Below are 15,111 nucleotides of genomic sequence, written 5' to 3'. Positions count from 1 at the left end.
AAAATTATAATAAAACCCCTAAAGAATTTAAAAAACTATTCATCCCCCAAATGTTAAATCTTGGCTCCTAACTGACTGTCATACCAACAAGATCTAGCCAATTATGAAGAAAAAGATAGATTTATATCTTTTTAGACTCTGAGTTTTGTTCAATACTTACTTTGTATTTTGTCCAATTAACTATTTGGACCCTATATTTTAACAAATAACTTTTTAGATCCTGTGTGTTTGTAAAATGATTCAAATAAAACCTTAACTCGATTTTGGTTAAAGTTTTATGAGCTAAAATTACAAATTATTCACCAAATTAACAATTTAAAACAAAAATAAAATTATTTTGCCTAACAACTGTGTTGTTATATTCAATTTTTTCTTCAACAAAATTGAATTTAAAGGTCTATTTGAGCCATTTTACAAAATACACAATCCAAAAAAGAATTAGTCAAAACACAAAGTCCAAAACAAAATACAGAGCCCAAAAAAATATAAATCCGAAAAAGAAAGTTATGTGATTATAATTATTACAGTGCACAAAACATTAGAGAAATCATATCAATGTCCAATTGTGTGTACTGCTTTGTACTTTTTAAAGCAATTGGTAAACAATGAAAAATATAATACCAACATTTTCTGGTTCTGAGTTTCAATTTTCATTTCTAGAACAAAATAATACAATACCAAAAGCAAATGCTAAATAACAAGAGGAGAGAAACCTAACAAATGTACATACAACTTACAAGGCCAAAACTGATTCAAAGAATTTCATGAGAGTATTTTACAGGGTGGAAAAAGATGCCTATGTGAAGAACACACAGATTCAATAGGACACAAGAAATGGGATGATCATGCACATGAATTCGTCGTAATTAAGAGTTGCAGATCCAGAATACCGCGTATCCTTTTCTTTAAATTTTTCGGTCAAACCCTGAAATCACAAGAACATGAAATTACAAAGCTATGACATTGTAGAATAAGCTCAGATATCAAATTTTATGCCATCTAACACCTGTGAAAACTTAGAACTTGGTATAAATGAATCAAACTTCTTAACAGTAATTAGAGGTCTTACCTTGACAATCATCCCACATCTGCAAAATCAACAAAACAAAATATTAGAAACATAACCAAAAATTTGTTCCTTCCCACACAGTAGTAAACTTACATTTGGAGAGTAGAATGAGATTGGCTAAGATTAAATAATTTTTATCATATTTTGTTATCAAATTAGAAAGAATATTAAAAAATTTAATCCAACAATCTAAATAATCACCTAAATACGAATAACTTACTCCCATTTTATCTGATCAAATCCATATCCTTGTGTATTTCGATGATAAGAAAAAGAAAAAAAGAATTATAACTTCGCATGCAACCTATTTTCTCTTAATTTATTGTTGACAAATAATCAACTCGTACATTCTTCTATATTTATTAGTCCAATCTTATCCAATCCAATTCTACTTTCCAAACGTACCCTAAAGCTTATATGTCGATCTAAGAGTACTTACTCAACGAAACTGTCGAAATCAAGTTCAACTCTTTGTCCACTTCCATTGTCATACTTGGAAATCAGAAGTTGAAGAACGGAAGCTGGGACTGCATAGCCTAGACCGAAAAGAGCATCTCTTAGCTCCATCAGATCAATTTTCCCACTTCTATCTCTATCATATCGCTGAAATATGCCCTGTGAGTTGTAGCATAACAATTTTAGAGTTGTGTTGGCAAAGACAATAAGAGGTCCAGTTCATAAAAAGTGAAAAAGTTATGAGCAATTTAGACATGGCATTGCTAATTTGTGGTGTAAAATCACGACTGAATTTCCTTAGACAATACAAGAGTGTTCCTAGCAAAGATTATGAGATGTGTCCTAATGAAAAACTACACAAAAACACAATCATAAAATGACCATATCTGAGCAAAGTTGATTATGGTAAAGTGACAAATAATCTTCCTAGCTAGTTAAGTTTACCAAGACATTATGCCATTACAGGTCAATCAACTAGAGCAATGCTGCTCATTCCGAGGACAAGCAGCAACACAAGGTAGTTCTTTTTTTGGGCACCAAATCAGCTTGTGATGTTGTTTCAAGCATGATGAGAATCATTTTTCTTTCAAGTAAGTTATTTGTTTGTTTGCTTTCTTAATTAGGAAACTTTAAACTCATACAAAAGCTATGACTAATATCAATTCATTGGTCCCCAACTGACTTGGTTAAAAGGGTAACCTGCATTTAAAGCCTCACACTTTTTCTTTCTTTATACACAAACAAAACAGAGAAAAAGAGCGTTAAGTTAGGTACTTACGCGCCATTGACCAAGGCAAGCCCACAGTGCTGAAAACTCTTTTGGACCTGAAACAGCAGACAGACAAAATACCCCACAACTCATTAGTACTCATCAATATTACCATAATAGTCAGAGGCTGCTTTATGATAAAGCAATGAAAACAGCTCAACAATGGGTCATCATCATCATCATCACCATCACCAACATTATCATTATCATAAAAAACAGAACCCCAAAAGATTCAATAAAGGAGACCCTCTTTACACAATAATTCAAAGACCAAAATACACACAATTTAACCTGGAAAGTTAATAAGATAATACCCAAATTGGTTTTGTCATTTTATCAAGCAGTACAAGAAGAAAAGCCCACAAAAGTAATAAAATAATAAGAAAAAAAACCTTACCAATTCTGAGAGGGTCTTGGGGATTCTTGAAGAGAAACATGAGCAAGCGAATAGTTCTAAGGCTAAACCTTTGGTACCCAGAAGAAAGTGCTTGCTGTAACTCATTTTCATCGATGAACCCACTTCGATCTCTATCGACCAACTCAAAGCTCCGAATCACATCAGGACTCGTCCCTTGTGGGAAACCCGAGTAACCCGTTTGTCCGTACAAAGAACCACCCGATTGCCCGTATGGATAACCCGGTTGACCTCCGTGTGAAAAAGAAGAACCGGGTTGGGCATACGAGGGAGTCCCGTGATGGCCATGAATTTGGGTCGGATTATAGCCGAAGTTATTCCCAGGACGAGACGAAGAAGAAGAAGAAGAAGAAGGGTGAGGAGGATGAGGGGTAGAAGTGTAATTGTAGGCGTCGTCGGGGAGAGAAGGAGCAGAGGGAGCGTATGATTGAGAATCGAATCTTTGAAAGGAAGACATTGATGGAGTTTGAAGATCAGAACAAGAACAATGACAATAACTATGCCAACCCAAATAGTATAAAAAGTATATAATGGAATCTGAATGTTAAAAATCAAAACTTGAAGGTGATATATAATATATATATATAATATGTACGTATAGGTATAGATGATGATTATATATATATATATATATATGAGCTTGCTTAGATGGGTGGAAGAAGACAAAGTGTTTGTGTTTATTTATTTACGCGGCGCCGTTGTGGATTAGGTTGGCCATTTCGATCATCATTTATGAATGTTCTTCCCACCTTCAATTTTATTTAATAAATATTATAAATGGGACCATTCTCGTTTCCGAGATGAACTTTAAACCCTACCGGTAAAGTTAATATTTTTGGTAAGATTTTTTGTTATGATCGTGTATATTGTAATTATTTAGAGCATTCTGTAAATTTTTAAAAAATTCCGAATAGTTTACATACAGTACTGAAAATTAGGTTCAAACATGTTGTTTTCCATGCCCATAAAAAAAAAGAGTAATGATATGTGTACCTAAAATATACACCAAAATATTACACATAGTGATGTGGCAGTTTGGTCTAGCCAATCACATTTATTAAAACTGGGACCCACTGTTATAAAAAACAGTGACGCGTTACTGTGTGTAATATTTGTGTGCATATTTTGGGTGCACATATCATTACTCTAAAAAAAAATTAGTCACACGTACAACAACATATTTGAACCTAATTTTCGATACTGTAAATATTCAGAATTTTTGGTCAAGAACACTGAGAGTCTAACCGGTAAGGCTCCCCTATACAAAAGTTGTCATATATATATATATAATAATGAAAAAAAATAGTTTTATATTATTGATGTTTTATAAAGAAAAGAAAAAGGTTAAATTTTTTTAAAATGTTATTTATAAAGTTAACATTTTTTTATATTAAAGAGGAGACTTTACTAAATTTATGATCATTTTTGTGTTTATCTAAAGAAAAAGGTTTATATTTTGTGTCTGGTATTCTATTTTGTCTTATTTTCTGTTTAAATTCTGTGTTTTGACAAATTATATTTTAAAAATTTTGTTTTATAAAATTATTCAAATAGACACTTAAATAATTTAGAAAAAAAATGAATATGACAACTCAACTATTGGGGAGAATTATTATATTTTATTCTCAGTTAATATTTTTATGAATTATTTGTGATTTTAGTTCAAAAAAATTTGACTAAAATATAAATCATAAAAATGATAGTTATTGTGCTTTATTTTATTTTACCTTATTCTTCACGAGTATTTTTCAATATAAAATCAAAGTTCCAAATAAATTATAGAGAAAAAAGAGAAGTTTGTTTTGACAATTAGAAAAAATAGAAGTTCACATCTACTACGTTTTGTTTTAAAAAATATATATATTTTATAGTTTTCGTTTTTATGATTTTACATTATATATGTTTTGATGTATATGATAAATTATTACATGGTATATGGTCGGTTTATATTTAATATCAAATTAAAAAATTATAATTTCACTATAGTTTTTTTAAGTTGATAAATTATGATAAAAAAAACTTAAAAATTAATTTTATTAAAAAAATAGCAAAAAACTTGTGATTATAAGGGATGGGATCTCTATTCAAAGGTCAATGAGTTTGAATACTAGAAAGACTATTATTAATTTGGAAGCTATTTGGAAAGTGAGGAAAAATGTGATATTCAAATTCAAATGATTTAATGTCAATATGCATATTTAAAACACTAACTTCAAATTTGTCAAATTTTGGAAGCCTGCCACAATTTCTTTTTTTATTTTTTATTAGTGAAATACAACAAAACAAAACACAATCTAACTAAAGAAGCAAATACTCGTAGCACTCCCAATCGACGATCTACTCTATATTACAAAATACATCACCAAAATATATATTTTTTTTATAATTTACCTCAAACTTTTACATTATACTATACATAAGCTTTTTTATTTTTTCTCTACATCATTTAAATATAATAGTATCACACTCATATATATACAAAAATTTATAAAAAAAATAATAAAATATTTATAACTTGATGAATAATATTTCACTATATATAGAAAAATACTATTCATTTAGATAAAAAAAATATAAATTTACATCATCTATTAGAATACTATTTAATTGTTTTTTTTCTATATATTGTAAAGAATAAGATATTTTACCCAATTTATTGGGAGTGCTCTAACACCACATAGGAGGCCATTAATGGCTCGTTTGTTTCAAAGGACAAGCACATGAGATTGGCTAATTGTGTCCAATCTTATGTTTGGGCCGAAACTAGACTTGATGGGGGATTGCATATACTTGACCCTTCACTAATTTTGTTCTATAGAATGAGGACTATTTTAAGTTGGGTTAATATAGTCTTTGTATTATTTCTATATTATATAATATATAAATATTTTAAATATATTAATTTATGTATATTACAATGTTTTGTATTTTTCTCTTTTTCTATTATTAATTTTGTTTATGGTATATATTAATTGCATTAAATTTCAAATATAATAATTTTTTAATTTTCAAAATAATAAATTTATGCTATCATTTTTTATTAAATATTATATTATTTTTAAATTTATTATTACTAAAAATATTTAATTTAATTTTTAAAATATGTGATATTAAATATTTATATGATTTATTTTTCATTATGAATACTAAATATTATTTGACATTATTTTTTATAATTAAAATAATTTTTCATATAAAAAAAATTACAAATTTATTAAAAATATATTTTACACTTGATTTAGTCTGTTACTGCACCAAACATGGTATAGTACAAATAAAATGGTTTATTTTGTACTGTGTTTTTAGCCAACGAAGTGAGAACGTCAATAACGACAAACCTTCAAGAGAATTTGAACGACACAGACAGTTTAATCAAGAAAAGTAAATAACACACAAGATTTTATAGTGGTTCAGCCCCGTTCAGTCGGTAATAGCCTAATCCACTTAGAGATTTTATTACTTTATCTACACTCAATATCAGATGAACCAGTGTCAACTGAGTTTCTTCAGTGTAAATTTTCAGGAATACAAAAAGGGTTCTCTCTCAAGGAAAACACACTTTCTCTCTCTAGAACTCAGACCAAATCTCAAATTGCCAAAAGTCCTCTTCTGATCCCATCAACCCTCTATTTATAGGCTTGGGATCCTAAACTGATATCCCCTGGTTTCGGGATATTCTATTACTCATACTATATTTAAATTACACAAAATATTCAAAAATACAACAGAATCCTCAATTTGAGTGAGGAATGAGAGATTCCTGCGATGCTCAGACCGATTCTTGCTGAAGCCGTTTATGGGAATTTGACGTAGTTTGATCCATTTGTTTGATGAATATCTTCTTCTAGTCGAACATATGCATGCTAGACACACACAAGTGCTGATCGGACATATGCATGTTGGACACATGCATATGAACCATACCCCTTACTCTCCTCGGACCAAGGTCCGACCACCCCTTATGGGTACTCCTCGAACCAAGGTCCGAGCCACACCTTGGCTCTCCTCGGACCAAGGTCCGAGCCACACTTCCCTTGGCCTCCTCGGATCAAGGTCCGAGCCACACCTTCCTTGGCTTTCCTCGGATCAAGGTCCGAGCCCCACCTTCCTTGGCTCTCCTCGGATCAAGGTCCAAGGCACACCTCATGGGGCTTCTCCTCGGATCATGGTCCGATCGGACCTCTTGGAGTCCCTTCCTCGGACCAAGGTCTGACCCCATCTCTTAGGGCTCCTCGGACTAAGGTCCGAGCATCACTTGGACTCCTCGGACTATGGTTCGAGCACACCACTTGGACTCCTCGGACTAAGGTCCGACCGGACCTCTTAGGGCTCCTCAGACCAAGGTCTGATCACATGCTTTCCTTGGACCAAGGTCCGACCAGGCACACCCTAGCCCAAGTACTCTCCTCGGGTGCACTTGGCTTGGTTATGACATTTCTCAAGCAGTCCAAACTCTTCACTGATATATTGGGCTACTGCTAAGCCTGATCACCCAACTATTCCATGCCACTTGTCAATTCTATTGCCACATCATCATTTTCAAATTTTGGGATAACAAGTAGTTTAATAAAAAAATATTTTTGTTTAATTATGTTGTAAACACAACAACCAAAAATATATTAATAGTGTTTATGTTTACATTTTTTTAAAAATTAAAAATAAACACATTAGTTACATTGACATCATCAACCAAAAAGATGTTAAAGAGTTTATAAGATTATGGTTTTAAACAATTTTGTTACTTAGAGGTTTAGTTTTAATTGTTAAAAAAAACTAATTGGTTTCTAAAACTGCTTAGAACAGTAATTATGTTAAGTTTTTTGATTGTTAGAACAGTAATATAAACTTTTTTGTATATGTTATTACTATTTGGTTTGCAATGATGGATATTATGATTTTATATTATTGATTTTTGCTATTTTTGAATGTCACGTCACTGTGTATTATGTTTAGGTGCATATTTTGGGTGCAAATATCATTACTCATGAGCAAAATACTCATTGTTGTAGTTAAGAAATATCATATAAGTTAATACAATCCCACATCTAAAGTTAAATATTTCATCCAACTTATAGCATTATAAATGCCAATGGCAAACCCACATATTTTCTAAGGGTGAAAATTAAGTAACTCATTAATACTATTACATTCAAAATTATACATATGAAAAAAACCATAATTTATATAATAGACAAATCCTCATTGAAAGTGTTGCGAAGAAATTAGCAACAGAAAGATGGACAATTAAATTGTCTGCAAATGAAGAAAAAATGAAGAATATTAAATACAAGCATTTCATTATTTTATCCATTGAAGACATACAAGATGACAACAACAATGAATCATCATCCTAAATTACAAACACAAATTAACCCCATTCTTCATTTATTTATTCAGACAAAATCTCATTCTTTATTAAACTATAGACAATTTTATTTTTATTTTTTTATTTATGAAGGTCCAACATTTAAAACTGTTCACTAGCAAAATCACTCGTTCGGAAACAAAACTACCAAATACTTATCAACAATGTTATTGTTTGAATTCCAACAATATTTTTAGTAATATCTTTATGTCATACTATTAAATATTGTCTTTTAAAATATGTCATTGATTATAGGAAATTTACTTATTTGGTACCCGTGTTTTTGCAAAGTGTCGTTTTGGTACATTTTTTTTCAATAATCAATCATATGGTACCATGTATTTTAAAATCATACATATTTAGTACCCTAGACTCAAATTTAATAAATAAAATTTTATCAATATGATCAAATTGTCATTAGCTATATGTAATTAAGTAATTAAATTTAAATTTAGAACTCATATAATTGAGAGAATTTTGATTAAATTGGTAAAATTCTATCAATTAAATTTTAGTTTAGGGTATCAAATTCAAATGTACTAATGTCAATATGCATATTTAAAACACTAACTTCAAATTTGTCAAATTTTGGAAGGCTGTCACAATTTTTTAAAAAAAATTTATTAGGGAAATACAACAAAACAAAACACATTCTAACTAGAGAGGCAAATCCTCTAACACCACATAGGAAGCCATTAATGGCTCGTTTGTTTCAAGGGACAAACACATGAGATTGAATAATTGTGACCAATTTTATGTTTAGACCAAAACTATACTTCGGGATTGGATATATTTTACCATGAGTAATGATATGTGCACCCAAAATATACACTCAAAGATTATACACAGTGATATGACAGTTTAGCCTAACTAATTACATTTATAAAAACAGGGACCCACTATTTTAAATAGCAGTGTAATATTTTTGTACATATTTTAGATGCACATATCATTATTCCATGACCAATCACTAATTTTTTTTCTATAGAATGTGAACTATTTAACCCACCAAGAAGATGGGTTAATATAGTCCTTAACTTTTTTTTTCTATAGTATATAATATATAATTATTTTAAATATATTAATTTATGTATATCATATGTTTTGTATTTTTGTATTTTTCTATTATTAGTTTTGTTTATGGTATATATTAATTGCATTAAATTTTAAATATAATAATTTTTTAATTTTCAAAATAATAAATTTATGTTATCATTTATTTATTAAATATTATATTATTTTTAAATTTATTATTATTAAAAATTATTTAATTTAATTGTTAAAATATTTAACAAATAAAATATGTGATATTAAATATTTATATAATTCATTTTTAATTATGAGTACTAAATATTATTTGACATTATTCTTTATTATTAAAATAATTTTTCATTTAAAAAAATTACAAATTTATTAAAATATATTTTACACTTGATTTATTCTGTTACTACACCAAACATGGTACATTACAATTCTAATTCATAGTCAAATACAATACAATTCAATCTCGCATGTCAAACGGGCCCTAAGGAAACACTCCATCCCAAAATTCAGAAGTTTTACATCAAAGACCATTACCTCAAGTTGAAAAAGAAACCAACAAGACCAAATTCCCTAGCCTCATTGTAGATCTAAGTTACCACTTTATTAGTGTTTATGAAAGAAAGAGAGAAAGTGCATAAACAATCTAAGTCTTTTGTATTATGTTTATTAACAAAGTTTACAAAGGGTCTTTATACGAGAGACCCAAGGAACACTGAACTAACAGAATTAGCTAGTGTTTAACATAATGAAAAATATAACAAACTAATAGAGTTACAAGAGCCTTAATATGTCTCCTCAAGATGGATTATACAAGTTTATTAACCCCATCTTGGATATTAAGTCTTTAAAAGAAGATGGAAACAAGGATTTTGTAAAAATATCAGCTAGGTTGCTGGCTGATGGAACATGATTCAGCTTGAGCAAACTAGCTTGAGCTTTTTATCTCATAATGTGGCAGTCGATTTCAACATTTTAGTTCGTTCAGGGAAGACCGAGTTTTCAGAGATGAGAATTGATGCATTATTGTCACAGAAAAGAGTAGCTAGTGTTGATGAAACAATACCAAAATCTTTGAGAAGCGCTGAAAGCCAAGTAACTCGCAAGTGACATTAGCCATAACCCTATATTCAGCTTCAGTTGAAGATCTTGATACCGTAGGCTGCTTTTCGGACTTCCATGATACATGATTACATATTATTTGATATGTATGTTATTTGAACGATATGCATGTAATCAATTATTAATAAACACATAATCATATATTTGTTTTGGTGATATCTAAAAACTAGCAATTTAATTGTAAAATGCTATAATAAATAAAAGGATTTATTCTATTAAGCAATTTTATGATAAATAAACTTTATTTTATTTTTGATTTTTTGAAAACACATCAAAAGAACATATATCTATAATGTTTACGTTTACATTTTTTATATAACAAATAAATATAAAAATTATTATTTACATTGGCACCATCTAACTATTGTATGCTCATCTAATATAAACTATTTTATTTATTTTGATATAACATAAGCAAAATATATTTTTTGTTTATTATTTACGTATAAGTTTAATATCTTTCATCATTGTGTTAATATTAATATATTTTGTGTTCAAATTATTAAAAATAAACAACTGAGTATACTTACATGGAACAGTATAAAAAATATTCACAGTTATAATAAATAAATAAAATGGTTTATTTTGTTAAGTAGTTTAATAAAAAAAAAATTTGTTTAATTATGTTGTAAACACAACAACCAAAAATACATTAATAGTGTTTATGTTTACATTTTTTTAAAATAAAAAATAAACATATTAGTTACATTGACATCATCAACCAAAAAGATGTTAAAGAGTTTATAAGATTATGGTTTTAAACAATTTTGTTTCTTAGAGCGCTCTCAATTGATGTTCTACTCCATCCTTTAAAATACCCCCTAAAACACACATTTTTCTATTTTACCTCTAAGTTTTACATTATACCATACATCAGGTTCTCTATATATTTCTCTACATCTTTTAAATATTATATATTTAAACATATTTTATTAATTAAAGTAAAATAAAATAATTGAAAAAAAAGAAATAATAAATATATATACTAAATGGGAAAGCTTATAAAGAAAAATAATAACATTAAAATATTATATAAATGATATAGAAATATTATGTAAATATAGATATTAATTAATTGAAGTTTGTGCATAACTATTATAAATATATGTATAAAGGAGCTGATGGAAGATATTTTTGTAAGTTTTAGCTAAATATTATAGAAAAAGTGTATTACAAAATACACCACAAAAACATATTTTTTTATAATTTACCTCAAACTTTTACATTATACCATACATCAGCTTTTCTATTTTTTTTCTACATCATTTAGATATTATATTTTCTAAAAATATTTTATTCATTTTAAGAAATAAAATAATTAAATATAATAATATCACACTCATATATATACAAAAATTTATAAAAAAAATAATAAAATATTTATAGCTTGATGAATAGTATTTCATTACATATAGGGAAATACTATTAAAAAAATATAACTTTACATCACCCATTGGAAAACTATCTAACAATTTTTTCTTTATATTATAAAAAATTAGATATTTTACTTTCTTTATTGGGAGTGCTCTTAGAGGTTTAGTTAAATTGTTGAGTGGATTATTATTGTCAGAATTGTTTCAATAAAAAAAACTAATTGATTTCTAAAACTGCTTAGAACAGTAATTATGTTAAGTTTTTAGGATTGTTAGAACAGTAATATACTTTTTTGTATATGTTATTACTATTTGGTTTGTAATGATGGATATTATGATTTTATATTATTGATTTTTGCTATTTTTGAATGTCAGTTTCATTCATTATAATAGTAATAATATTTTTTGACTTTATTATTATAATAATTATCTTTTTTTTTTATTTAAAATCAGGTTTGGGTCTAAAACGTGTTCAATTGCACATTAAAGTAAGAAATTCCCAACTACTTAGTTACCCAATACATCCCACTTTTTACAAAATTAAATAAAATTTTTATTTAAATAAACAAAAGACAAAAACAATATGAAAAAGGGATTTCTTCAATTAAAATTAAAATAGGGGTTAAGATATGTATATAAAAAATGAGAAATATGTGAAAATAACGTCTTTTTATAATTTATTTTGCACTCTTACTTTTGATAATTTTTTATAAAATAACATCTGTTTAAAATTCGACTAGTTTCGACTGGTTGTTATAATTTTTTGATTATCTGTCTAAATTACGAGAGTTAATTTTGCAAAGTATTATTAAAGCTAGGTTAGAATACAAAATGACTTTAAAAAATATATCATTTTGCCAAAAAAAACTCATAAAAATATAATAATATTAATTAACATTAATATAGTAATATTACATATTAATGTAAATTTATTTATTTATTTTTACAAGTACAATAAACATAAAAAAAAAAAAAAACATTCCTTATTACTTTTTTAAGCATTTTTCTTCGACTTTTGAATTTTTTTCCAAACACTTTCGAAACTTACATCAGAAATAACTTTCAAAATCTTTCTTCCCAAAAACTTGAGAAGATCTCTATAGAGTGTATTGTCATGAAATTCATCACTGGATTGATCATCATCGAGTAAGCTCCTTATTGCTGCTAATAATAGTTGATGACAAAATGTGTTCTCTATACAAAAAGCTTCACTATCCTACATGAAGGAAATGAAAAAAAAAATGCTATTATTATAAATCATAAAGTTTACATGATTTTTTTTGAATTCTAGAAAAAAAAACATGTATTTATTATTTCAAAATTATTTAGGGTTTTTTTAGCTTTTGCACTTTAGTCTAGTTTTAATATTTTAGAGAGCTAGTCGAAAAGGTCGAAAAATTCAAACAGCCGGTTGAACGAAAAATTTAGACAACTAATCGAATTTTAGACAGAGACCATTTTGTAAAAAATTATCAAAAGTAGGCCAGAGTACAGAATCACTTAAAAAAGATAGACAATTTTCACAAATTTCTCAATTATTTATTACCTTCTCAGCATCCATCACTTCAATTGTTATGGACCTACCATCTTGAGTCTTACAAAAAATATGCATTTTCTATCCCTACAACACACAAAAATTAATATATAAAGGAAAGAAAAATAGGAGACAAGATAACGTTTGGTTTGAGTGAATGAAAATAGAAGAATAATAATAAGAAAAAGAATATGAATGGAATAAAAATTAATATGAATTAGAAAATTGATAAAAAATTATTGAAATTTTTTCAATCTTACATTGGAATATTATTTCCTCAAATTTTCAAATAGATTAGTCATTTCGTCAAAATAGTAGAAAAACCATTTTCAATACAAAATATAACAAAAGAAATAAATGGAATAAAAATTAATTTATTTCCATTTCATTCCATTACACTTAACCAAACATCTACAAAAGAAATAAAATCGCTTGTTTGTTATTGTAATTTTTTTTTTACATTTTTTTTTAATCTCATATATTTTCTTTCCTCTTACTTTGCCAAACATAGGGTTAGAGAATATTTCAAGTATTTGTTTGGATGTTTTAAGTAAAATATTCAAAATAGGAATCTTTTTATTGATTTTTAATATATTTTGAAATATAAAAATTGAAAAAAAATAAAAAATAAAATAAAGGCCATATATTTATACATATATTCAATGGACCATTTTCTAAAAACCCTACTTCTCTTTAACGATATTCTTCAAGAAATCTAAAACCCTTATACTTGAACTAATATAAAATTCACAGAACCAAAGACAGATTCCAAAACACTTCTTTAGGGATTTGCATCGATATACATACATATATATATATATTTATATACACACATATACATATTTGTGTCTATATATAAATATTTTTTTTAAAAAAAAAAAAAAGAGAAAGAAGGAGCTTGTTCATGAAGTTACTTACAGCTTAGTGATGAGACGAAGAGAGGAGTAAGGAAGACGAGAGGCACAGGTCTAGGGTTTGTTAAAATTAAAACTCTCATGACCCATATAATATATATATATATATATAACTAGGGTTCAAATTTCCCTTTTTTTTTACACTAATTATAGTAATTTTTTTACATAACTATTACACCATATATGGTTATATGAAAAGTTGTAATGGGAACGTATTAATGATAATAAAGTAAATAAGAAAGATATTATTACACCAAATCATATATATTTTTATACTAGATACAAGCAACGTGCAATATGCACGCTTGCTTAGTTTTATTTATAGAATTTATTAATTATTTTTATTAAATTTATATTAATGTCATATAAATTTTGAAATAAATATTTTATTTTAATTAAATAATTTATTTATTTTTGTTTAAGTTTATGTTTGTTCTAATTTTTAAATTTAGGAGTGACAACAAGAGATTATATATTATATGTTTAATGTAATATTAAATATTATACGTGTATTTTAAATTTAAGTTTCTGGCTAGTTTTAAAAAAAAAGCAATTTGTTACTAATTCACATTAGATTATATTATATATTTAATATGATATTATTCTAATAAGTGAGTTTAAGTTTAATTAAATTTTATTTAAGTTATAAAATGTATGATTTTATTATTTTTAAATAATTATCGTTGTAGAATATATAAACAATATTACATTTTAATTTATTTAATCATTTATTATTTTTAAATAATTATCATTGTAAAATATCTCAAAAATATCATATTTTAATTTATTTAATTATTTATTATTTTTAAATAATTATCACTGTAAAATATCTAAAAAAATATCTTATCTTAAAATTTTTAATTATTTTATTTTATTTTATTTAAGTTTAAGAGATATTTACAAACTACGAATATTCCGTTAAAGTTAATATTAAAAAAATAAAAAACCGTTAAAACCAAGAATTTCCGTTATCTACACACTTTTTATATATAATAGATATGCTAATTGAATTGAATAAAAATGGTAATATGAATAATATTCTATTATTTGATT

General features: G+C 26.8%; 1 protein-coding gene across 1 annotated transcript; it reads right to left on the bottom strand.

Annotated features, from left to right (window-relative positions):
* Positions 1 to 615: 615 nt before the first annotated feature.
* Positions 616 to 3,379, bottom strand: LOC133789267 (probable calcium-binding protein CML48). The gene is made up of 5 exons (XM_062227039.1): positions 2,692 to 3,379; positions 2,304 to 2,350; positions 1,509 to 1,684; positions 1,070 to 1,088; positions 616 to 925 (listed from the first exon to the last, which is right to left on the bottom strand). The coding sequence occupies exons 1-5, from the start codon at positions 3,164 to 3,166 to the stop codon at positions 818 to 820; spliced, it is 825 nt and encodes a 274-aa protein (XP_062083023.1). The 5' UTR covers positions 3,167 to 3,379; the 3' UTR covers positions 616 to 817.
* Between the last annotated feature and the right edge of the window lie 11,732 nt (positions 3,380 to 15,111).

Source organism: Humulus lupulus, chromosome 7 (assembly GCF_963169125.1).
Source record: "Humulus lupulus chromosome 7, drHumLupu1.1, whole genome shotgun sequence".
Classification (NCBI taxonomy): domain Eukaryota; kingdom Viridiplantae; phylum Streptophyta; class Magnoliopsida; order Rosales; family Cannabaceae; genus Humulus; species Humulus lupulus.
This window is presented reverse-complemented; position numbering and strand designations above follow the sequence as displayed.